General features: G+C 50.1%; 8 protein-coding genes across 8 annotated transcripts; 5 read left to right on the plus strand and 3 right to left on the minus strand.

The window, feature by feature from the left end:
* Positions 1 to 14: 14 nt before the first annotated feature.
* MIND_00522800 (uncharacterized protein) lies at positions 15 to 566 on the plus strand (the record flags this gene model as incomplete). Its single annotated transcript, XM_037362015.1, has 1 exon — positions 15 to 566. One exon carries the CDS (start codon positions 15 to 17, stop codon positions 564 to 566), a length of 552 nt encoding a protein of 183 aa, XP_037222307.1.
* A 77-nt stretch (positions 567 to 643) lies between these two features.
* On the minus strand, positions 644 to 2526 carry MIND_00522900 (PCI domain-containing protein; the record flags this gene model as incomplete). Its single annotated transcript, XM_037362016.1, has 10 exons — positions 644 to 812; positions 862 to 974; positions 1024 to 1406; positions 1454 to 1553; positions 1600 to 1740; positions 1789 to 1863; positions 1915 to 2167; positions 2222 to 2300; positions 2351 to 2435; positions 2482 to 2526. 10 exons carry the CDS (start codon positions 2524 to 2526, stop codon positions 644 to 646), a joined length of 1443 nt encoding a protein of 480 aa, XP_037222308.1.
* Positions 2527 to 2668: 142 nt separating this feature from the next.
* Positions 2669 to 3331, plus strand: MIND_00523000 (Sm domain-containing protein; the record flags this gene model as incomplete). The annotated part of the gene is made up of 4 exons (XM_037362017.1): positions 2669 to 2671; positions 2726 to 3028; positions 3077 to 3261; positions 3313 to 3331. The coding sequence occupies 4 exons, from the start codon at positions 2669 to 2671 to the stop codon at positions 3329 to 3331; spliced, it is 510 nt and encodes a 169-aa protein (XP_037222309.1).
* Positions 3332 to 3421: 90 nt separating this feature from the next.
* MIND_00523100 (uncharacterized protein) lies at positions 3422 to 8559 on the minus strand (the record flags this gene model as incomplete). Its single annotated transcript, XM_037362018.1, has 29 exons — positions 3422 to 3772; positions 3816 to 3884; positions 3933 to 4089; positions 4132 to 4468; positions 4524 to 4644; positions 4689 to 4839; positions 4890 to 5025; positions 5093 to 5197; positions 5257 to 5320; positions 5373 to 5615; positions 5940 to 6466; positions 6512 to 6614; positions 6659 to 6817; positions 6867 to 6944; positions 6990 to 7091; positions 7138 to 7167; positions 7217 to 7261; positions 7373 to 7426; positions 7474 to 7515; positions 7562 to 7588; positions 7639 to 7665; positions 7720 to 7755; positions 7807 to 7833; positions 7880 to 7903; positions 7956 to 8023; positions 8081 to 8131; positions 8182 to 8321; positions 8377 to 8459; positions 8509 to 8559. The coding sequence occupies 29 exons, from the start codon at positions 8557 to 8559 to the stop codon at positions 3422 to 3424; spliced, it is 3408 nt and encodes a 1135-aa protein (XP_037222310.1).
* Positions 8560 to 8683: 124 nt separating this feature from the next.
* On the plus strand, positions 8684 to 9776 carry MIND_00523200 (Mitochondrial 54S ribosomal protein; the record flags this gene model as incomplete). The annotated part of the gene is made up of 5 exons (XM_037362019.1): positions 8684 to 8926; positions 8983 to 9207; positions 9263 to 9484; positions 9541 to 9655; positions 9709 to 9776. The coding sequence occupies 5 exons, from the start codon at positions 8684 to 8686 to the stop codon at positions 9774 to 9776; spliced, it is 873 nt and encodes a 290-aa protein (XP_037222311.1).
* An 87-nt stretch (positions 9777 to 9863) lies between these two features.
* On the minus strand, positions 9864 to 12106 carry MIND_00523300 (3-methyl-2-oxobutanoate hydroxymethyltransferase; the record flags this gene model as incomplete). Its single annotated transcript, XM_037362020.1, has 7 exons — positions 9864 to 10165; positions 10216 to 10672; positions 10734 to 10874; positions 10921 to 11102; positions 11164 to 11312; positions 11369 to 11654; positions 11710 to 12106. The coding sequence occupies 7 exons, from the start codon at positions 12104 to 12106 to the stop codon at positions 9864 to 9866; spliced, it is 1914 nt and encodes a 637-aa protein (XP_037222312.1).
* An 18-nt stretch (positions 12107 to 12124) lies between these two features.
* MIND_00523400 (putative mRNA-splicing protein ubp10) lies at positions 12125 to 14042 on the plus strand (the record flags this gene model as incomplete). Its single annotated transcript, XM_037362021.1, has 8 exons — positions 12125 to 12274; positions 12331 to 12513; positions 12566 to 13064; positions 13115 to 13222; positions 13272 to 13417; positions 13463 to 13613; positions 13679 to 13905; positions 13965 to 14042. 8 exons carry the CDS (start codon positions 12125 to 12127, stop codon positions 14040 to 14042), a joined length of 1542 nt encoding a protein of 513 aa, XP_037222313.1.
* A 6016-nt stretch (positions 14043 to 20058) lies between these two features.
* Positions 20059 to 21320, plus strand: MIND_00523500 (Guanine nucleotide binding protein beta subunit 2; the record flags this gene model as incomplete). Its single annotated transcript, XM_037362022.1, has 5 exons — positions 20059 to 20170; positions 20229 to 20709; positions 20766 to 20897; positions 20948 to 21260; positions 21309 to 21320. 5 exons carry the CDS (start codon positions 20059 to 20061, stop codon positions 21318 to 21320), a joined length of 1050 nt encoding a protein of 349 aa, XP_037222314.1.
* Positions 21321 to 21379: the final 59 nt, after the last annotated feature.

The following is a 21379-nucleotide window of genomic DNA, read 5'->3' on the forward strand; positions in this document are numbered from 1 at the left end:
AACTTTCTTCAAAAATGCTCTTCAGCGTCTCCACCCGATGCAAGCCTCCAGCACAAGCACTAGTGCGACACTATGCCAAGCCCGCGGACGCTTCTATGGGCGACGCGCGTCTAAACCTTATTCGTCGCACTCTTTACCCTGGAAATATACGGAATAAAGCCACACCAACGGGCACCTGGAGGCCAGACGTCCGCCAAACGATTCAACGCGCTATCCCATCTGTCCAGGCGCATGACACAATCGAGAGAGCCTGGCTGTTGCATCGACGGCACGTGAGGAAGCGGAGAGAGGAGGAGATCAAACGGAAATTTGAGTGCATGCGCAAGGCAATGGACGAGCTTAGGTCTATCGATCTACGGCTGTACATGGAGGCCAACAAAGTAGAGGACCCTCGAAGGCGGAGCCCCCAGGAGATGGAGAAGTTCAAGAGTCTGCCTGGGTTGGAGGGAAGAGCTTTCGATGCGCGTATTCGCGGACTGTTTCCCAGAGAGTACAGAGTTCCAGTCGACACTCCCTCGAAAGCTGGTTGGAATTACGAGTGGACCCCGGTTGAACGGCCACTGTAGCCTTGGTGGTCAACAATTACATCGAGTTGGTTGGTTATTGAATACACATGGAGAGCAAGAACACAGAATTGGAGGTTTTAGAGCCAACGCTCCTCTCTCATCAGACTGAAGTCGCCAAAGCCAGGATCGGGCCCAGCACCACTTCGTCCTGATGGTGCGGTTTTGCCTACGACAGCAGAATGCACTTCCTCCAACGCCTTCGTCCACTCATTCAATGCTGTGTATCGTTTCTTCTCTAAACTTTGCCTAAAAATGATGTCAGACGACAAGAAAGGAAAAATTAGAGGCATCTTACTTGCTGTCCAGCTCCAACCGCATACCGACTTGGTCAATTCTTCCCTCCACTTTCCCTTCGAGAATTAAACCAATGAGCAACTCTTCCACCTCGCTTATCTCCACATTCAGTTGCTACATCAAGCGTCAATTTGTTCATAGTGAGCTGGAGGTTCTAGCTTACCTTGGCCAGGAACGACAGCTCCAGCCTGGTATAAGGCTTGATCAAGTCGATGAGATATTGTGTCCGCAAGCTGCGCAAGAGCTCGCCGATGTAAGACCGAATGAAGGGGTCGTCCATGATTGTTGAACGATTGTCCTTCAAGATCTTCTCTGCTGAGTGTACCTCTCGTCTTTGATACGCGTCAACCAAGTCGGTCATGGCTTTGATTTGGGGATCGGTCTTGTAAGGCTTGGTTTCCTGACTGTCGAAAGGGTTGACCTCGCTGCCCGTCAACATGTTGGCTAAGACAAGATACTTGAGGACCTGGATACGTTGGGGGGAGCCAGCTTCATCGTAGTTTCTGAACGATTCAAAGAAGTCCTCTGAGGCACGGTTCCATTGGCCTTCCAAAAAATGTCAAATTCAAATCACGGCGATGAAAGCGGCATACGTTCGCCCATCCACATTTTACCACCGCACTCTTTGATGACACCCATGATGCGCGGGTGTGGAATTGCAGAGCGAACAGCGTTGGTGGCGTTATAGATTTCCTGGTTCGACTTCAGTTTCAGCTTCAAGTAATAGGGTACTCCGAACCTTCAATTTTTTGAAGTTCCGGGTTTCATTGTACATTTGAATTTCAAGAGCGTATATCTCAAGAAGTTGTGTGCCTCGCTGAGATTGTGACTCTTCTCCTTCTCCTCCTTCGTTTGTGACCCCATGTAAATCGCGGATCAGCTGTATTCTTCGTTATTCTAGATAACAGAGAACTGGTTGGGCTTTTACCTTCGACAGTCGCACATACTCCTTTCTGTCCAGCCAGAGTTTTGCGAGCTTGAGATTTGTCTTGACAGAAAGACGCTAGACGGAGGTTAGTGGCAACATGACCAACGAGAACCATACAGTACGAACCTCATTCTTAGCATCCTCTAGCGCCTTCTTGGTGACTTGATAGAAATTCTCCAGGATATCTACATCGACGACGACTCCGCCCTTTCCGCCACCAACATAGTCAAGAATGCCGTTGATGCTCTTTTCAGAGTAGTTGCGCGTCACAGCAGACTTGGTGTATGTAAGCAGCTCAGTGTAAGTCTTGAGGGCATCAGTAGGACGCTTGAGGCCTAGGAATAGCAGCTTAGTTGACTGCTTCAGAGCTTTGAACCCCCTTTAAGCAAAAATATCAGCTCATGGTCGATGGCTTGGGTTAACGACAACGTGCCAGTCTCCTTTTTCCTCTTCCTGGTCTACGATAGCACGGAATTCCTTTAGGGCTTCCTCTGGATTGTCTTCCTTCTTTGCTGCAGATAGGTGAGTTGCTGTTCAACAAAGAATGAAGACATGTGCCCACACTTGGCCTTGTAATACAGATTTTCTACATCTGCGCTTTCTCCCTCATTGCCATCGTCACCGTCCGAGTAGTCAAAGCCGTAGTCCTAGGCACTAATGAGTTCGAAACCAAGGGTGACTCCAAAGTCAAACCTCATCGTCGCTTCCTTGCATATAATCGGCATCATCGTCATCCATGGTGTTAAAATCTCTGTCAGATACTCTTGAGTTGGTTGTACAGTCGTGAAGAGAGCTTTCGCGATGCGCTGAGCTCGATGAGAGATTTGACGCGTGCCCGTCACACCCGTCACCCGTCTCGTTTCCTTTTGCAGTCACCACCATGGTCTGTTTACCCATCCTCTCCCATTCATTGACGAATTAAATGACCCGTATTTAGCCTCCACCAAAATCCAAGGGCGGGCGGATGCTCGGGCTGATCAACTGGCGACTGAAGGTCACGATAAACGACGGCCGGTCATTAACAGGGCAGATGCTCGCGTTTGACCGCCACATGAATCTTGTTCTGGCCGACTGCGAGGAATTCAGACGCATCCGGCCAAAAAAGAAGCCGGGGGAGGAGGCTGCGCCTGAGCAGGAGATCAAACGAACTCTAGGACTTGTTATCTTGCGGGGGGAGACTGTCGTGAGCATGAGTGTTGAAGGCCCGCCGCCTGTAGTTGAAGACGACAAAAAGAACGCCGTGAGTTGGTGGTTGATATGCTTATTCTGCTTTCTAACCAACATATAGCTCCCCGCCGGACCTGGACGCGGTATGCCTGCTGGGCGTGGGATGGGTATGATGCCGCCGATGGGGGGAATGCCGCCAATGGGAGGTCGTCCGCCAATGCCTTTTGCGCCAGGAATGCCGGGACCACCGCCTGGCTTCAGACCTGGCTTTCCTCCAGGCATGCCTTTCCCTGGTGCTCCCCCAGGGTTAGTCATAGACAAACCATTCTGATGATACTATGCTAACTTCCATTCCAGCTTCCAGCCTCCACAATAACTTTTGTAGCAAAATCGACGTACAGTTGTGTTTATAAGAAAACGTGGTCACGAAAGCTATATGATACAGAATAATTAGTCGTGGCTACAGTTAGGTCAGCACATTCTGAAGTAGCGTTGCAATCACGTAGACATTGGCGGTTGCGATGACCAGCCATATCGCGAGTCCAACGACTATCGTGGCCTTGCCGCTGCTGTAGTCTAACATGTCGTCCGTCGCAAGCTCGCTTTCGCCGACCAAACTATCCGGCTTTCGGACCCTCATCACCGTTTTGGAGGAGGTGAGGAGCACCAGCGGCATTATGAGGAATGGCAGGACGATCGCTAAGATCACCTGTGAAGCAACGAGCAAGCCGTCAATGCCTTGTCTTCCTCGAGCTATAGCGACCGCCATTGACGGTACGACCGCAATCAGGCGCGTTAGCAGCCGCCGAAGAATAGGCTAGACATGTCAGCACAGATAAAAACTGCAGGGAAGAACAAACCGAGACACGCCAATTGAGGAAACCCTCGGCGACCGCCTGGCCAGCAATAGTCGCGATAATTGACGAGCTCTGCAGATATATAAACAAGACTCTCGTGAACAACACACACACACACACCTGCCCAGCAGCGAGTAGAGCAACAGCAAACAGCGTCGCTGCGGCTTTACCCACCAGCTGATGGATGACATTATACGCGTCGAATAGACTGGCTGCATGCGCGCGGTCCGTCCCAGCCCGCCCAAAGTGGAATACCATCGCCGCAATAATTAGGATCCTGCTTCCAGTCAGCCAAGTTTCACGGCCCAGAGGCACGAACATTGAGTTTATCAGGATCGCAAATCCCACTAGACTCCCTACGACATCGAAAATGGCGTGGTTCAGATGCTTTTGAACGAACGCAAACGAGTTGTTTTCGCGGTCGACATGTCGCTTCACCAGAGTTGCATGGGCACTTGGCGGCGGCGCACGGAAACAGTCCTTGACAAAAGCAGACACTCGTCCCCAGCGCGAGGAGGGCGGCTGGACAGCCTCTTCTCGTTGAGTGACCTCCGATTTGAGTTCATCCCGCTCCACGGGTACCCTCCGCTGTGTTGCGAGTGTCGAGCCCAGAAACAGACTATGCGGCATGACTGTCGCGCCAAGAATTCCGACCGCTGGATATATAGGCATCAGCGCATTGGTCGAACTCATGAGAAGCGAAACATTAACACGTATAGAGGCCGTTTGAGCCAAACAGCTCCCTCGACGGAAGGAACCCGTCAAAGGCCTTGCCCCACTCCACATGCACCTTGGCCACCACAATCACCATGCACACAAGCACGGCCAGGACCTAGTAAAATGATTCAAGCTCAACTGATCAAATTGAAGACTGACCAGTAAAGCAATGAGTGCTTCAAACATCTTCACCGGTGTCGAGCGCAGAGGATCGCGCAGTGCGATAAGGAATAGGACATCAGCGGAAGTTATGAGCACCCCCTGCCATATCTCCAGGCTGGGAAATAGAAGAACAAGCGCGATGGCTGACCTATTACAGAGCGAGTTAATTAGTGTACTCCTTTTGGCCAGATTACGCACCCAAGCAACTCGGCAAGGTCGGTCGCGACAATAGCGATCTCGGAAACTACGTAGAGCGGGTAGAGAACGACGCGTCGATAGAGTAGTTTGTGTTTGGGGCGGTCGTATAAAACTACCCGGCAGTGGGAAGCGAGGTCTAACTGACGATCAGCGCCTGACTTGTTTTCTCGAAGCCCTTAGGGCTTTGGGCAACTTTTACTCACCGAGGCCAGTAACGCAACCCAGTCGTGTCGCCAGTACTTGGAGAAATGCGGCGAAGAGACCGGCCACGAGCACGATGAATAGTAGGCGGAAGCCATGATCGGAACCTGCGAAAGAAAGTTGAACAACCTACTCCATGTCCCCCCCAGCTATATATTGAACCCACCGGCCTGTAAATCGACACTCCAGTTTCCAGGGTCGAGGTAAGCTACAGCGCAGACAATCCCAAGCTTTCAACAATTGAATAAAAAATATTGACCAAACTAAACGGAAAAGACCGACACCGGTATGCTTGCGGAAATGGAGTAGGGTGGTTGAACCAGCCGCCCTCAGGCGCGAGCCAAAGCTTCTTCGGGGGCCGGGATGGGAAACCGACATGGGGGTGACGTGTGGGTAGACATTGCTAGAGGCATATATACCAGGGAGACACCCAAGCGACTGGAAACCATGGAAAGTCAAAACCCAAAACAGTGGGAGTAGTCCGGTATTCCGGCTGCCAAAAACGCGTTTGGGGCCCCGGGCTGGCTACTCGTTCATCTTAGCTGGGCGGGCGTCTTCCACTGAGGCCGTCCAAATGCTTCCACGTTATCCGGGCAAAGTCACATCGTGGTACCCGGCAAGTCTACATGAAAATTTATGTCGTCTTATCGAAAAATGACGCGCGGTAGTAATTATCGTCTCAACCGACGGCGTTGTAGTACAAATAAAAGCCAAATTTCCCCCAGAAATAATATCAACTTATTCGACTCTTTCTTCCTCACTCATGTTCCTGTGCCTCGATCTTCACATCCTAGACCGTGACCCAATCCAGCGGAAATCCAACCCCTTCCGTCGTTGATCCTTCCTTACAATCGGTTCTTTGTGAATACTTCGTCCAAAAAATCGCGTCAGTTTCGTCCACAACTTGCTCGTTTTTGTCGTGTTTGTCTTGTCGTTGATGATCACATTAGAAAATCTTGCATATCCTTCTCCAGCTTGTTGCGTGGGGACTTCGGTGGGTTTCACGCGCAGTTGACCATGTTCATCCGCTGCTTTGGGCCCGACGACTCTCCGATCATCTGAAGTTGCATTGACCTGGGCAGTAGATTCCTCATATGTCGCGGTTGATGCTTTATCGTTAGTCTGATACCACGGTTTGCAAGCCAGCCATTGAGGTTCACAGAGACGGCAAGGTTTGCTTGCATAAGGAACTTCAAGATCATGGAAGTCAAGTCCAAAACCGAATCCGCAGTGAGTGCATCGAGGAAATGTCGGCACAGATAGGTTTGCACCGCCTTGCTGGGAGTTCGTTGGAGAGAATTTTGATAACGAGGGTGGTTCAGGCGTGGGGAAAGTCAATACTAGCGCTGGTAATGATTGGTTGTCTTCGTTGTGGCCTTCAAGCGTTGAGTTAGAGCCCTTGAGCACCAGAGTCAACATACTTTGGAGATCGACAAGCGAAGCCGACTGCAACACGAATGAGCTACTGAGATTCACGTGGTCGAGATTTCTTGAATCATCTTCGATTTGGGGCTCTTGAACAGGCTGACATCGGTCGATAGGGACCCACGCTTGAAGCAAACACTTACGATTCGTTCTGATTTACTATCGATCATGTGAAGTCCTTCGAAAGTGCAGTCAATGTCGACGAGACTAGGGAATGATTGAACATCTTCAATGATTGGGGAGAGGTCGACTTCGAAGGAGACGGGAGGGCGAGGAGCTGGGTGCCGCACTACTGAGCCATTCTATAAATCTTTTTTAGTCCTACAGTAGAGCTGATATAATGGTTGCCACCTTTTCTGGACCACTTTCAGGAGCCATTGCTACCGAACGCGTCTTGACTGGGAGTGCACCATTCGGTCGGGACTGCGGCTACAGGATTTGAGCGGGAGTTGCGATATGAACAAAAAATCAGACCGAGCCAAGACCATTCCCTGGGAGCGTGTTGCGTCTTGGTTGGCCTGCGATATTGGGTCTGTCTCCACGGCTGGGTAATGAAAGTAAGCTGCTACCTGCATCCTAAAATACTTCGGTCAGAGTAACGTACAGTTCACACTTGACTGACCTGTCGCTTCGTTCTTGGTACTTTGATTTTCTCAAGAAGCAGTCAGCCTAGTCGAACCTACAACAAGATAAATACACACCAACTCCAAAGATGACATAGATGTCTCAATCTTGGCATCAGCCAACTACCCATCGTAAGAATGGGTCAGGTACCTTTGATACGGGTCGTGTGGGTTGCTAAAGGAGACTCGGATTAGCTTATTAGGTGATTGCGCGTATAGCATTGGCTGTAGTACCTTTGCTGTGACTGGGGTAGACCGCCTGCGAGACCAAATATCCAATGCGGCTTTCTGTCCAATGATGAGAGAGATCCCATCGTCAAGAACGTTACACGCACGATCTTGCCCTTTGTCTTGGATTTCGTGTCTAACCGCAGTTTCTAGAAAGTTATCAGCATGAGGAGCAAACATTTACCGAATACCTACGGTTTTCCTCGACGATAATTCTCCAAGCTGGTATCGGTGAGAAGAGTTCAGAGGTATATGCGTCGTATCCCACGTACCTCAGAGACCAACATCTCGTCACGATTCTGGAAGCATATATAAGCATATTTCGAAGAAACGTGCCAGTTGAGCATACTTACCCTCCGCCCAGTGTTCCTTCCGCTTGGTGGTTGCTTCTATCACCAAGATGAGCTTTCCATCCTGATTGAAAAAGAGAGCAAACATACCAAAGCAGCGAGGGTTTTGTATTTTATCTGTGACGGTTGGGTGTTGCACTTACGCTGGAGGTTACGGACTTACTGGAGTTGTCAAGGTAGCAGGCTCCTGTTAAAATAAGCATTGAGCCTTAGGAGAATTCCATGCAAGAAATCAATACTCTACGATGTCCAAGGGAAGACTCGACTCGATAAGAGGCTGAAGCGAGAAGGGCTAAGGCAGCCTCACCTGTCCAGACAACTGCGTTTCTTCAATTGAAGTAAGATGTAGGTTGAACTGGCTCACCGCTTTTCCTGAAGAGGATGCATGGGCACGACGCGTTGGAGTTGAATTTTGCTAAGAAGTGATATAAACAAAACAGAAGCCGCTGTTCGACGCAGACGAACATGGAATGCAAGAGCCGACGACTCGTGAAGATGGCAGTTGCAAGAGCAGGTATTCCTTGTGGTGGGTTTCGTGCTTTCGCTTACAGGCGTTCGAAGAAACTGGGAAGATGGAACCGACTTCATGGTAGATTTGCTTGCGGCTAAGGGTTACGAGTCATTGATAGCGTCTGAGCCGTGCTGGCAAGATACCCACACGTTGTGAGGTTGCTGGTTGAACGGCGGTCGCGGGTGGAGAAGTGGTGAATGGGATCTGAGTCGGATGGTGGTATTGCAAAGTCCTGTGGGCAGAATAAGTCGACTGTGAGGCATATTCCCATGATAACATACTGGAGTTGGCATTACTATCGTTCCCAGGAAAAGAATTGTGTCGTGCAACATGGCGAGGTTGAACTGAGTAGTGAAGACTGAGGCTGACAGTGACTGCACAAGGAAAACGAGGGCGACGCGTGTCACAGTCTAGTCACACGAGTCTAGTGACACGCCTTTCGTCAATTTCAGCGCCATGTCGTTCGCCCTGCAGATACCATGTCGGCGCTCCCTTCTGGCGGCGAGCATTCTTTCCCCGGCCATGGCGCGGACATTCACGAGCACCCGAGCTGTGTTCGTCAAGAAGCAAGAATCTACACGCAGAGTCCCATCCAAAAAAGCCATGGCGGCAAAACTCAGGCGACGCGCAGCGAAAGAGGCGAGGCTGGTAGACCACTCAGACGACATGGAGCTAGACTCCGCAATCTCTGTTCTACGCGTGCGTGAATTACAGACACAAACGAAGCCTGGTCAAACTGAAGGGTTTCATGCTAGGCAGCCGAAGTATCGCGTCCTCAGGCATGTTTTGAGCTCTTTGTCAAGGCAGATTTGCGGGGAAGTGGCGGTGGTGTCTCTGTGCCCAAGGGCCGTATAAATATCCCATTCGAGCCGAAACCCAAAGCGCAAGACACCATCCTGGTGTTTGCAGAGGGAAAGCAGGCGGACGAGGCGAAGCGCGCTGGTGCTCAGATTGTAGGGGGGACCGAGTTAATTGAAGGTGTAAGTGAATTTCTTTTTCTCCGCTTTTGACGCGTGCTAACGGGGTCAATGACAGGTTTTGAGCGGTCGTCTGAGGGCCAATACGATCCTTTGTACCCCAGCGCTGATAAAAGCCATCACACCTCGATTAGGCCGTTTTCTGGGTCCCATGGGGCTTATGCCTGCTGCTCGCCGCGGGACAGTAACTGACGACGTCGAGGCCTACATTCGACGCATCAAGAGCAGCACAGAGTGGAAGTCGGACCGTGCTGGCAACATACGCATGCCAATCGCTCGAGTGGGTCCTCCCCACACTCCCGTTTTGCTCTAAACTCAATGCGGCTGCCTCTCTAGATGGACTTTCCTATCGAAAACGTCGTCAAAAACTTCCGGTATGTCATGGACTCGATAAAGAGAGTAACCGGGAACGTCAAGGTGCGAGATGCAAGAGAAGACAACCAACGGAAAGGTGATGTTTCTGTCATCTTATCTCGACCATGAACCTAACCTTCTTTTGTTCAGTCATCCCAATCAAGAAAGTTACCCTGAGCACGAGAAGTACTCCGGGGATACCAATTTCCGACTACTAGATGTTATTCTACACGCTACTGATACAAACTAAAAGGAGTTGGGGTCTAATTTACATTGGTGGTTCGAAAGCGATTGTGTTTGTGATCTTACTCTTGCTCCCATTGCTGCTTACGAGCAAGTCGGTCCCTTTTACTCTGTTTGCGGGCAGCTTTCAAGTCTTCTGCCAACGCGCCATAACTAACGCCCTTTTGGGCTGGCTTGCCGCCTCTTTTGCCGATATCTGGGTGGCGAATGGGCCTGGCCTTTCCGTTAACACGCAGTGGTTGGTATCGCTCCTGTGCAGGATTCTTGGGCGGGTGAGGGAAGAGGTCCCCCCATTCAGATTTGCGCGCGTCGTAGAACGGCTGTTTGCCTTGAGACTTGGGGATCGTCATCCGTATGACTTTGCCTAACAAGGTATCAAGATCACCATGGTCGATAGAGTTCATGGAAACCAACCGTGAGGCGCACACGCGTCGAGGATGTGATGGCCACTTTTCTTGAGGGGAGGGAATATGAGTCGTGGCCAATGATAAGCTTCTAGCCGCAACGCAGCATCCATCGCTGCTGGAGTTGATGGTTGCCCATCTGCAATCTCAAGGCTCATCGAATCTTGTTTTTCCTCCTCGAGCGGTACAGGCTCCGTCTCGTCATGAAGGAAGAGCTCCTTGATTGGAGGTTGCTCTCGGCCGAGCGCCGATTGCCCGACCCGCCCCACACGTCCGAAATGTGTGTCAGGGTTGGCAGGTCGGTGACCGCGCCGCAGAACGACATATGAATACCCCATGTCTTCATGACCTTTGCCAGAATGCTTCGTGCGGCGTACAAAGGAGGGCCGTTGTAAGCGCTGAGAGAACCCGCAGACGAGTTTAATGTCGCCAGGGTAGTATAATGGACAGGGGCGATCATGAGGACACTACAACAACAACGAGATGATTAGATAGATGCAACTGCCCGATACCGGCGTAGAAACTCACCGGAGCAACGACATGTGAGCCACGAATATCCCAGCCATCCATTTCGGGATCATTGAATTCCTTGTCGCCAGAGGTCAGGACATAATCCCTAGCTTGAGCGATGGCTTCAAAACCCTCCTTGGTATTGTGATCTATAATAACCTCATCGTGGCTTTCAGTGACGTTGTTTTGACATTGCATGATTTACCAGGACGTGCGCTCCACTTGACCACATTTCTTTGATCAGTGCCTTTCTGGCAACATTTGTGGGAAGCGATGTTAGCATGAAAGCCGACAAAGCGACCGTGTAGTGCCCTTCTGACCGGGGAACTATGTCGTCGTCGCGAAGAGCCTTGCGCCAAGATACTCGTAGTGGCCCAGTATCAACATCTAGAACAGCCTGATTAGAACTATTTCATCATCTCTGAAGTGTCGAGATAAAATTGCTTACCTCGCAACAAACGTTTGCCCACGGTGACTAGTCCTTCCCTCTTGTCAATGCCAATGTACTGTCGTAAGGTGGTATTAGAGATCGTGCGATTGACTACATCTCGTTGGGAGCTTGGTGTGTGAGGTTCCTGGAAGGCATAGGCACTGCTCCTAGTAAGAGAACGACTGTTAGACAGTCCTGGGACAAAATAATCATTGTTGCTAACCATAAACCACTTCCAGTAGCGGCTCCCCAGTCGATGATACGTTCAACGCGCCATTCTGGTTCAAGCCGGCGCTTTAGATGGGCCAACACTGCGGTGATAACGGAGAAATGAGCAGGAAGTGCGACTGAAGCAAATGCCGATCCATCTCGTTCAGCATGTTCATGAACTTGATTTTTTGTTCTGTACTGGATGTCATACGCTGCTTCCCAGCCCCCTTGTGCGAATTCGCTGTTAGTGTCGTGGAATAGCCGTTCTGCGTCATTGTGTAGTTGTTTCTTGTCACTCTCTGTAGCTCAACTTAGCAAAAAAAAGAGGAGCTATTTCACGGAGAATATAGGCACCAGAGATGATTAAATCAATTGATTTTTGAAGTTCGAATGGCAAGACGGCAGCTCCCAACCCATACTCTCCAAACTCTGCCGCCGGGGATTTTCGGCCCATTGTAGGCTCGTCCTCGAAAGACTCTATTTCATTTGAGTCGACGATGGCGGACTCCAAAACGTCAGAGATTTGACCAGGGACTTCAACCAGTTCTTTTTTCAGCAAAGGTTGCGGGCCACGGGAGGTCCGCTTCTTGCTTCCTAATGAGATATCAACGTCGCGCAACAAGTTGCGGAGCGCTGGGTCTATGTCGGCACGTGGATGCACTTGGGCAGCAGCTGCTAATGCTGAAGACGCGAAAGAGGGCCGCCGAATTGGGACATGGTGGCGGAGGGCTCGAAACATTGAGTCACACATCGTGACAATTGGTTCCTCATGTCGACAACGCGCTTAGCGCCAGATGACAACGAAAGGCCTTCAAAACGCTCAAGGGTCGAAGATGAAGAGCAGGAGTACGAAGAGCAAGAGGAGGAAATGCCGCAGCAGGCAACAACGGGCCGAGCAGCTGACCAATATCTTGATACGGTGTGGACTTTCCCGAGATTTTTGAGTTGATTCGCTACTCATGCCAACGTTAACAGATAAACCGTGCAGTGCTCGACTTCGACTTCGAAAAAGTCTGTTCAGTTTCTACCACGGACATCAACATCTACGGTTGCCTCGTTTGTGGCAAGTACTTCCAAGGACGGGGTCGCAACTCTTACGCGTATTCACATTCGATCCACGATGACCATCACGTCTTCATGAATCTTCAGACGGCAAAGGCAGACAAATCTTTTATTTTGACGCGTCTTTTCCACTCATGCGTCGCCCTAGGTGTTTGTCTTGCCTGATGGATATGGTGTCTCTGACCCTTCGCTTGACGACATCGCCTTTGTCCTTGCCCCAACATTTACACGCGCGTCTATAGCGAGCATGTCTTCTTCTGCTCATCTGGCGAAACCTTCGTACGATTTGAAAGGCAACGCCTATCTCCCGGGCTACGTGGGTCTGAACAATATAAAACGCAATGACCACATGAATGTAATCATTCACCTCCTTCTGCACGTCCCGCCACTAAGGGACCACTTGCTTCTCTCCGATTTCCGGGCCAAAGAGAGTGAGCTATTGAAACGCTTTGCTGGTTTAGCCAAAAAGTTGTGGAATCCAAGGCTGTTCAAAAGTCAAGTCAGTCCTCACGAATTCTTGCAAGAAGTCAATCGAGCCAGCGTTGGAAAATTCAGCCTTGAACAACAAGGCGATCCTGTCGAATTTCTGGGCTGGCTCCTCAACCGTCTACACAAAGACAGTGGAGGTAGTAAACGGAGAAACTCCAGTTACGTTCATGGTCTGGTTCCGACTGGTCCATGCCTAATTTACGTCCAGGTATCATATTCTCGACCTTCCAAGGAGAGCTCCGTGTGGAAAATCAACAGGTGTTAACGCGATCTGACGCTACTTCCAATGAACGGCCGCGGTTTGACATCTCTCGAGGCGAGTTCACACACGGAGGATGGATGGTCAAAGACTCATGGCTTTCTAGAAATCAAATCCACCGTATCGCCGTTCCTCTTTCTTGCCGTCGACCTGCCGCCACCACCGCTCTTTCAGGACTCCGTCGAGAAAAATATCATTCCACAGGTCAACATCCATGCCGTGCTGGCCAAATATGACGGAAAGACGACACAAGTGGGTTGGCACTTTGCCCTGGAATGGGGCTGACGTCTTTGCTAGGAATCTGCGGGCCAGCTGCGACGATACAAGTGCCAGCGTCTGCCGCCGTATATCATTCTTCATTTCAAGCGTTTTACCAAAAATCAGTTCGTCGAAGAAAAGAACCCGACGATTGTCAACTTCCCGTTGCGTGGCCTGGACTTCAGAGACTGTAAGTGGATCTCTCTCTCGGGCGCTGGCTTCCCGCTAAACTTAACCCTGCGTTGCCTCTATCAGATGTCGATGCACCCCCGTCGGGCGAGTCCACGTTGTACGACCTCATTGCCAGTGTGACCCACGAATCGGTAGCTGGGACAACCCGGGACAAGGAGAATACGGTCTGGAAGGCCCACCTCAGAGCAGCTGGAGGCGGCGGGGACAACGAGAAATGGTTCATGATCCAAGATCTCATTGTCGAAGAAGCCCGCAAAGAAATGATATTTCTCGGCGAGACAGTGTTACAGGTAGACCCATCCATCGTCTCTTACTCCACCATGCTAAGCTGATGACTTCTTCCGTTCAGATTTGGGAACGGAGGGCAGATGAGGCAAATCAGGCAAAGGGGACTACAGGAGCCAGAAGTATGGATGTCGATAAGTAAATTTACACATGAGCGCTTGCTGTGTCGTTGCCTGACCTACACCCGCAAAATGGCACTCGCAAGGTCGGAACGGTGCCCGATTCGCGTGCTCAGACAAAAACAACTCCAGTTATCACTTTCCCTTATTTGAGCTTCCTGTGGAATCGGATTCCGACCCGACTGGCTGTTGGGGGACCTTCAAATTGTTCTCGTCTGGAAGTGGTGTTGAGCCACGTTTACTAAGGCTCTCATTAGACAAAGCCCACAGAAATGCTTGTAATACTCAAGTACTTCGCGTTTTGCGCTTGGATAAGTGGTAAAAAAGTATATACTGCGACACCGACACCTGTTAATTTTGTTGAAATTTATAGTTCTCTCCGCACCAACATTGAAAAAAAACGCGGCTTACCAGCAGCAGCAGCCATAGCGTATTGTAGCGGGGACCTTTGCATTTTATCTGGTAAGTCTTTTCCTATTCAAGCAGAGTTGACGTTTTTCTTCTAGCTCGCTTGTGAGTGGCCCAACAGAGAAAGCTGCAGCCACGGACCCACTCAAGGTCCACAGATCAACGATGTCGTCGAGGTCAACGTCAAGCTTCAGAATAGTGTCGTAAGCCGGCAACTAGCTTCCGAACTGCCTGATCTGGCAAAAAATGGAGAACAAAGACGATCTGGCGGAAATCTGCCTTCACCGATGCGGGTGCTCCCAGGAAGTTGTAAAGGCCGCGTGTTTTTCACCATTGAACATCAGACAACACAAACCGGAGCGCTCAAGTTAAGCGCTGGAAATCGTTTTATGGGCTGGTAGTGGAGCCGATCGAATGCCACATTTCTGAGAGTCAACAGGGGCCATTAGAAAGAACGACCTGAAGCAGTATGTATCATGAAAAACCCAGAACGATTATTACAACGACATCTGAACATATTAAATTGGAACCTGGAGTGCTTCGCATGCTTGCTTTGCTGCAATTTCCTTCGCATCTGACTTATTTGACGCAGTTCCGATGCCTTGGGGCGAAATGAGGACAAAGGAGAAACAACAGACAATGTATTCACCTCGGGTTACTCCGTCGACTGAGAAGAGGAACAGTGTAAGAAACTATAGGACAAAAGACGCCTTACTCTTGCACTTCATTGTCCAAAGTCTCTGATTTGACGGACCAGTGAAGGATTCTTCCCAGCTGAGCGCATCGGCTTGGCTAGGTGTTTTCCCTTGGAGCCCTACTGCGTGTCAGTCGTCCGCCGAAGCATAAGGGAGGTAGCGGAGGTTACAATTGTGAAGCTTGGTTGCATAGTCTGCTCAAGCGGATTAATCATCGAACACGGGGAGCCACAGCTACTTGCTAGTACTCATTGATGACAAAAGGTGGCTTGAAAATGAGGTGGGCGAAGGAGGTTGGGTGCCAATGGGTTGAGGGGGTTGCTCAACGGGAGCATCGCATATTTATGCACTCCGTCTGAACCTGATTCAGCCACAACGGACGATCTCGACAGACGTGCCTCATTCCACTCTTACGTGTAATCCCAGATTCGAGTTCCAGACCAAACTGAGTCGATACTTATCGAGAAAGTCCGGTCTTGTTATGATAGGGAGCGGGAACGACACGAGGATGTCCATTTTCATTGTGTAGCGGCATGATTCTAACCTATCAGGCGTTGGTAGCAGGGATGTGCCTGTAAACGGTGCCAAGAACGGTCAAACGCAACGTCATGGTGAGTACAGACCGGGCTCTATCAAGGAAATTCACCTGAACGGGTCTAGTTGGAGTTGAATGGTTTGCAATAAGTTCTACAAGTCAAATCACATCCCATTGAACGGAGCACGAGCCGAAAGACAAGCTAATCGGTCCAACGGAGGTATCGTCCGCTGGCTTGCTGAGGACCGGCTTTAACGGCGGGAGATAGCGATTCGGTTTCGCGTCACAGTATTGGATCCATAGTTGACCAGCCGCCCATCTATGATGTTTTGAGCAATTGACGTGAGAGGGAAGAGGGCTTGCGCCGAGTAAAACGGGTCTCAAGAAGCTGCTCTGACACGCGACCGACCCTCTTTTGCCCCGTTAATGTCTTTTGGTTGTCCAAGCCGACATAAATCCCGACTTCCAAAATCCACGTGCGAAGACGGGACATCCCAGCGAAGTAAGCTTGCATCGCACTCGAGGCTCTGACGGAGAGTAGCAAATTAAGGGGGGAAATAGGCTGGTGGTGAGAAGTCGACTGTTATACTTTGATGGAGAAACATCAAGAACACGGCGAGGTTGGGTCACTATGGAGGCGAGATGATGCAGAAGATGCGGCGAGATCACTGATACCATGTTCTCAGACGGGCATAGACAATGCGATTCAGAGAATAAAAAATAAGTATGGGTGCTTACGATTCAGCACCGCAAGGGCCTTCGGCTCCGACACCGACAACAAACAAACAAACAGAGTTTTGCTGGTTTGCTGCCGGTGTGCCCTTCAGATTGGGTCTTTTAGAAAGTCACCGTTGTCAAGACGTCAGCAAGAGCAAGGAGTGGTGGCACATTATACTTACCAACGATGGCAGACATGAATGATGATACGAGCGCTTGCTATTTGCTGAGGTCGTTTTTTGGAGGGCTTTGGCGCCGACCGGAAAGATGCGCGTCCGGAGTCTGAAATCGATCACGCCTGTCCCCTGTCGTTGGCTCAATCATGCTTGGGGACTGGAAAACTGGGCGACAGCACCTTGAGTGGAGCGAATACATGAAATGCTTGAATAAGCACAAGAGGGATGCAGCGATCTGTTTAATGGCTTCACGTCTCTACAGTTAATAGAACATCTTGCGTTCTGTTGCAGCGAAGAAGCCTAAAGGGCACTTTGAAGAGAAAATCGGTGGAAACACAACTGAAAACGAAAGGAAACAGTCAAGTTAACGTTGTTTCGGTCAGATCTCCTTCCGCCATTCGTGTTCAATAGCTTGAAATCGTCAGAAGTTGAGGATAAGACGACGGAAGGAGAGATTCAAAGTCCTCGAATCGTCTAAGCATGAGTGAAAGTTGTCAAAAAGGACCCTGTGATGCACGTGATCATGATTGGGAACGAACTGAAGAAAGACTGATTATGAGGATTGCAAACTGATACTAGATAACACAAAGTTGACAAAGTACGCAGTAGGCTTGTAATATAAAGAGTGAAGACACAAGTAGTTATGGGATCCAACAAGTTATTTGAGTAGCGAGCTTGATGTACTAGTATATCGCTATCTCAGTACCCATCGGCAATGAGACTGAGAGTCTGGGCTGCTGCGTTGTCTGCAGCTGCTCCTCGTTTTCTTGCTGTCCCGCTTCCATAGGCCAGGCCGTTGACTAACACCTCAAATATTCAGCTATTCCACGAAAATTGCTTCCAACTCACGATAAACTGTGCATGTCCAGGTTTCTTGATGCTGAAGTCCATTGGACTGATCAATGTATTGCACCGTGATGCTGCGGCGCTGAGCATAGTTGTTGAGTTCTGTGCGAGGATGTTTTCCTGCCATTATTGTGGATCATGACCAGCAACGTACGAGTTCTACTTACTGTCGGAATCGGCCATGAGTAGAAAATATAGGACGGTGAGTCAACACAACACCCAGAGTGTTCACCCCTTTATACCTGGCAAAAAAAACAGCAGCCACCCCGGGGCTAGATACTCCCGTTGGTGCAGTAGAATCCAAGCAGGTGAAGCGCCCAAACAGCAGCCATTACTCCCGCCAAGCAAGGTAAATGCCGATTCACGTCTGCGGACGAGGCATTATCGTCCAAGAACGCCAATTTGGAGACGGATATCGTGGGTTTCATCCCAAAAGAGAAACGGAAGTAAGGGTTGTGATTCGCATTCAATTATGGATTTAGAGTTCCGTTGGCGAAGGGTGTGTAAAAGACAGCCCGGACAGGCGGTGTTGAATGTCCTTATAGACATTGCCGTTGACATTCACCTGAATTGCAAAGATTGAGCGTCTTGAAAGAAATGTATCGAGAGAAATGACGCAGGCGGAAGTAAGAACGATGGGCCCCAGGCGTTGTTTGAAAAGATAACATGCGTCATCAGGTACAACTCAAGGTTTCCTTGACAAAGAGCTGTGGGAACGGTAAGTTCTGACAATTCTACAAGCGATGTAGACTTCCCGGTTCTTAGACCTTGGAGGACGGATAAGGACACGGAAGAATACGCCTCCGACTGACGGCGCTGGACGATGGCCCGGGTGTCCTACGCACAGAACAATAATAGCCCCTGATTTTTGGAGCTTGATGCAGAGACGGGCGCTGCTTTGAACTTCTGTAAGAGTCATGGTTTGATACCGCGACTCGATGGAAACAACGAAAAGAGTGTATTGGAAGGTCAATAATGACTTGCAGAGACGGCGCGTGGCTGATGCTGTAGACGTTCGAGTCAAGGGCGGATGAGGGAAACAAGTTGATTACGAAAGTTTGAATTCTTGGGAACCGAGATCTAGCTGCGAATGCGCAACTGAACCCTGTTCGATGATAAAGGGCATCGCATTATGATTCCTGTGTGGCCTGTACAAACGACCGCGAGGCCTCACTGAAAAATTTAAGCGCCTTCGGCGTTAAAAGCCATCCCAATTGGGAATTGTGGTATTCGTAGAGGCCAACGAAAGCTACGGCGCAGACGGTTAAGAGACCGTTTCCCCAACTGCTATGAGTGAAATGATTACCAGATTGATGTGGCCAGGTGGTGCGACATTGTGGTGCCTAGTATTGCGGCTCGCTTGAGTACGACCAAGGGGAATCAGAGAGACATTAACATTGACCTCCGGGAGTGCACATGGAATCTGTTGAATCCTGAGAGAACTTGCGTGATGTACCAATTTAGGAGAAAGAGAAACAACGACGACGACTTGCAATTGAAACTGACGCACAGCAAAAAAAAGTCGTGCACTATTTTGGGTTGAAACATCTTGAGTAGCCGATTCTTCTTCTGGTGAGCGTCGATCCTTTCCCTCGATCCGCGGGCGCAGGATTGCAAACGAACGGTGGTCCAAGTTGATTGCGAAGTAAAGCTACGGACCCGAGTAGAATCCAAGGGATCATGTGATATGTTCAAGGACTACCTAAGGGCTCAATCAACCTTCCACAAGTCTTCTACAGCAAACCCATCAGCGCTACGTTGAACACGGGCAGGCAAAACTCAACCTTGCATGAGCAACCAAAAGCCTTGTCATTGAGAACAAGGCGCCTGCTCTGCATAGTTGCGAAGCGATTTGCTGTGGCCTGGGTTGAAGCCTCGGAGCGGGGACTTCGCGGGAATGGGGCTTGAGCGAAATGAATATGGTGTTGTTAGACGAGAAGTACAACCACGAGGCAAAAGAATGAAGCCCAAGCAACAGTTCGCCCGCCTGAAGAGAATGGAGGATACACAGCAAAAAGATGTGGCTGTAGTTTGCAGGTGCTCGATGGGTTCAAGCGTTCTTGATACCAGGTTCTTACTTGACTGGTGTTTGCTGTCAATGTGCAATGCACAAAGCTTGGCAAGTTGAAAGTTGTTTATCTGCGTTATTGGACGTAAGTTGAAGCCTCGAAATAATTTGATAATGGCGAATGAATGCGGAATTTCTTTGCAGGTTGAGAAGAGCGTTGCCGAGAATGTGACTGATTCCAGGGTCCAGGCACATGACACGTTTTGGGAAGACGAGGTTTTGGAGAAGGACGAAAGCATTAGAATATGAGCCACCGCTGAAAATAGCAGGATATACAGGGACAGTGATAGAGGAGTTGAGGTGGCAGCGATTATAGGGTGCAATGCAAACATCAACCAAGTCTTCGATGCGTGACGGATGTGACGGGTGACAAGGCAGCATCACTTTCCCAGTGCCCACCACTGTCCAGCTGGGCGTTGCTCTCTCCTCGTCGTCTCCCTCGCCGTCGTTCCTGCAGAGCTCAACGGCACAGTCTCCCTCCTTTATTCGCCCCACATCCTCATTGCTGGTGCGTTTTTGCCCTGAGCCAGAATCAAGACCCCCACATTTACGCATTCTCAGTAATCACCTCTCCCACCTTTTCCCTCGTACATTATGTCGCAAAACCAAGGTGATATCCAAGAGAGAATTGCCGCCGCTCGTCGGGAGGCGGAAAGTCTGAAAGAGAAGATTCGCACCAAGAAGGAGTCCTCCGCTGATACCAGTTGTATGTGCTGCCTCGTTCCCCTGCTTACTGTTCACTGGTCAATACTGACCCTTTTTAGTACGTGCAATGGCCGCGGAAGTTGACCCTCTTCCTCGCATTGTCATGAAGCCCCGACGAGCGCTTAGGGGACATCTCGCCAAAATCTATGCCATGCATTGGGCTGCTGACCGCCGTCATCTTGTCTCCGCCTCTCAGGATGGAAAACTCATTGTTTGGGACGCTTACACCACCAACAAAGTCCACGCAATTCCTCTCCGTTCGAGTTGGGTGATGACATGTGCTTACTCCCCCTCTGGCAACTTTGTTGCATGTGGTGGTCTCGACAACATCTGCTCTATCTACAACCTCAACAGCAAGGACGGTAACGGTGTCAAAGGCGCTAGGGAACTCAGCGCCCACTCGGGCTACTTGAGTTGCTGCAGATTCATCAACGACAGACAGATCGTTACAAGCTCTGGTGACATGACCTGCATGCTTTGGGATATCGAAGCGGGTGTGCGCGTCGTCGAGTTCAGCGACCACACTGGGGACGTGATGAGGTACGCTCAGTTCTCCTTCACTGACACCTGCCATCAATCTGACTATCCTTGACAAGCTTATCCCTTGGACCAAATCAGAATGTTTTTGTTTCCGGTGCTTGCGATGCTACAGCCAAGCTGTGGGACATCCGAAGCGGACGGGCGACACAAACCTTTACTGGCCACGAATCTGACATCAACGCCGTACAGTCAGTCGTGAACCAAATTCCTGTGACCATGAATCATTGACATCTTTCAGATTCTTCCCTAACGGTGATGCCTTTGCTACCGGTTCTGATGATGCATCCTGCCGCCTCTTCGATATTCGTGCAGATCGCGAATTGAATACCTTCACTCACGACAACATTCTTTGCGGCATCACTTCCGTCGCATTCTCCATTTCTGGCCGCATCCTGTTTGGCGGTTACGACGATTGGACTTGCAACGTCTGGGATACCCTCAAAGGAGAGCGTGTTGGTGTCTTGACTGGACACGAAAACAGAGTCAGCTGTCTTGGCGTAAGCATTGATGGCATGGCCCTTTGCACGGGAAGTTGGGACAGCACACTCAAGGTTTGTTGAGCTTCCCTGACTGAGAAACCTTCTCATCCTCTACTTCAGGTCTGGGCATAACCGTTACCACCCTTCTACATCTCGAATACGAAAAGTCTCGGTTCCCCTTCCTTCTTTCG

The sequence above is a fragment of the Mycena indigotica genome (assembly GCF_014461135.1).
Source record: "Mycena indigotica strain 171206Taipei chromosome Unknown Mind.scaff0004, whole genome shotgun sequence".
In the NCBI taxonomy this organism is placed as follows: Eukaryota; Fungi; Basidiomycota; class Agaricomycetes; order Agaricales; family Mycenaceae; genus Mycena; species Mycena indigotica.